This window comes from Anarrhichthys ocellatus, unplaced genomic scaffold (assembly GCF_004355925.1).
Source record: "Anarrhichthys ocellatus isolate YVR2014 unplaced genomic scaffold, GSC_Weel_1.0 scaffold1, whole genome shotgun sequence".
NCBI lineage: Eukaryota > Metazoa > Chordata > Actinopteri > Perciformes > Anarhichadidae > Anarrhichthys > Anarrhichthys ocellatus.
In genome coordinates this window covers 85,948-88,773 of record NW_022280031.1, presented here as the reverse complement: position 1 = coordinate 88,773, position 2,826 = coordinate 85,948, and the positions used below count along the sequence as shown (strand labels likewise).

General features: G+C 39.8%; 1 protein-coding gene across 3 annotated transcripts in view; it reads left to right on the top strand.

The window, feature by feature from the left end:
* The window catches only part of slc12a5a (solute carrier family 12 member 5a), a 148,442-nt gene that overhangs the window by 133,212 nt on the left and 12,404 nt on the right, over nucleotides 1-2,826 (top strand). For all 3 annotated transcript variants that reach the window (XM_031838602.1, XM_031838672.1, XM_031838747.1), the window contains exons 16-17: nucleotides 946-1,050; nucleotides 1,377-1,545. In XM_031838602.1, the coding sequence (XP_031694462.1) occupies nucleotides 946-1,050; nucleotides 1,377-1,545 (274 nt within the window). The remainder of the gene's footprint in view (nucleotides 1-945; nucleotides 1,051-1,376; nucleotides 1,546-2,826) is intronic.

Below are 2,826 nucleotides of genomic sequence, written 5' to 3'. Positions count from 1 at the left end.
GTGTGTGTGTGTGTGTGTGTGTGTGTGTGTGTGTGTGTGTGTGTGTGAGAGAGTGTGAGTCTGTGTGCTGTATTTTGAGAGCTTCTAAATCCACACCATCAATATTTTTTTGTTTAGGGGTTTAAAGGGAAATTGGTGTTTTGGGTTTTAGTACTTCTGTTTGTTTTGGCTCCTGTTCCTCATGTGAGAGTGCTGATGTCCTTGCAAAACACTTATTATACTGTAGGAAACATGTAAATACCATGTGTTACACATAATCTCCTCCTTATCATTATGGATGGATTATTAGACAACTAGGCACATGAAACGCCCCCTCACCCCTCCTACATCAGAGCAAATCCCCCAGACTCAAAGAGACACAAAGTAATTACAAACGATGTATGTAAATATTTAAAAACTATACAGTAGCTGTGTTGTCTGTAATTACTTTGCGTCTATTTCAATGACATTTTCCAGGTGAAGCAGACCTGTAAGGTGCTGCCGTTGGTTCAGAAACGGCACCTGAACTTCAGTATTTAGTTCACACTGGAGATAGAGTGGCTGTCGGACTCGTGTCTAAAGCTTCCTGCCACAGTAGATCCTCACTGAACCATATATTATACTAAACACAAGTGCACATAGGAGGCCAGCAAAGAAAGCATGAGATGATGATTCTGTCTTAAAATAGTGGCCTGTGCCCTCTCAGTAATCCATCCATGCTTATGATGGAGTTGTACCAAGCAATGCGCACTGAGTATTTAAGCGCTATAATTCCCTGTGGTGAGTGACATCATGTTAACTTGACATTTAACAGTGGTGCCTAATCCTTAATCACACTGCATTATGTTAAACTGTCGTCTAGAAGTCGACTGTATCACTGTCAGGTTTTATATTTAGAACGAAGCTGCTGAACTTTTGTTCATGTTCTGATTGAGGAATATTGATTGGCGCTTGTTTGTGTCACAGTGCGGAGAAAGAGTGGGGAGATGGGATACGAGGTCTGTCTCTGAGCGCGGCACGTTACGCTCTCATGCGGCTGGAAGAAGGTCCACCGCACACCAAGAACTGGAGGTATAACGCACCAACACAAAGTCACACATTGTGATGTTTTATCCTGGTTCTAATTAACATAGAAATGAACAACGAGTCTCTCCCTTAATGTGACTCTCCTCATCAAAGCTGTCAAACATTGAGAAGTGTTTGTGAACTCATATTAACGCATCAACCTTCCATGCTGTTTTTCTCTCTCTCCTTCCCAACTAGGACTTATACTTGTCCCACCCTGCCATTTCTTTCCCCACGCATCTATTTGATTCTTCGTTGCTCTCCCTTTTCTGCATTTCTTTCCCTCGACTTTTTTCTGCCTGGTGTTTTCACTTTCTCTCCCCTCTCTTCAGGCCCCAGCTGTTGACGCTAGTTAGTACAGATGCAGAGCAAAACGTGGAACAGCCTCGTCTGCTCTCTCTGACCAACCAGCTGAAGGCAGGCAAAGGTCTGACCATTGTTGGAACAGCTCTAGTGGGAACCTTCCTGGAGAACCACGAACAGACCCAGCGTGCAGAGCAGGTAGGGAGCCCTAAAACTCTTTAAAATCTTAAAACGGAAGCGCTTTCAAAATCTGTTCTTCTGTGGAAGAAAATGTATTTTATTAAATTTGATCACAGATAAGCAAACTATGCCTCGACAGCTGCCAAAAAGACATACTTGAAAATAGACATACTTATGACTAAAATGTGTCAAACATGGATACCTGTGTTCTGTTAAGTGTTTGTACAAATGTGTGTATATATATATTGGTATTTAATAGGGCTGGGCAAGTTAACGCGTTATTAACGCGTTATTATCGCATTAACCCAATAATTAATTAACGCAGTTATGTAATGCAGTTTTTTATTTATTATTATTATTATTATTTTGAAAGTCCGTTGTTCACTGGCTCTGAATACACGGACAGACAAACCATGGGTCACAGGAGGGGTGGGATGTTGATCAGTATTGGCTTGGGTTGGGCGTCATCACTCGTCTCAACCAATGAGAGCATTTGGGGTGGGAGGAATGGATGAATGCAGTTCATTTAGTCATTGTGTAACTACCCAACCTGCATCACTGAAAGTGTTTTCTTTGGACTTCACAGACTAAAAAGTCCCCTGCACAGTGTATCCCAGCTGTGTACTTTTGTTTGTGCTCGACCACTTCACCTCACTCTAACACACCTGCTACTGAACATAGACTGTCTAACCCTAACCATGATAAAAGAAAAATGTTTCTGCTGGTACCTGTTCAGAAAAAAAAAGAAAACAGATTTATAAATGTTAACTTGCTGTTGCCTGTTATAATGTTATGATCGTGGCCCTGGACTCTGAGGGTAACTTGTTTTTCTATAACAAACTAGATAAAGTGTTAATGCCCTGGCAGTGGCAAATAGCTTTGGTTTTATATTTGATTTGATTACAATAATGTTTAAGTTGAGATTTACAAGAAATATTTTAACTGCTACTGTGTAAAGGGAATACTGCTGTTAAAAAGCACCTGATGTGTTTAAAGTGTTTACAAACCAAATGTTTTTGCACTTTTGTTCATATAGCAGTACTTTCAAAATAAAAGTGCGCAATACACTACTTTTGAATTCATTATTGAATTTTGTGCATAACAATGTGGTTAATCGCAGTTAATCGCAGAAAATCATGCGATTAATCGCGATAAAAAATTGTAATTTTTGCCCAGTATTAATATTTATGTTTTTTAATTACTTGATTTTATTTTCCATTGCGACTTACCTGCAGTCCCCACTGGACCTGGAATCTAAACTCATGTCATACAAAAATCTATTCACATATTTCTTTTTAT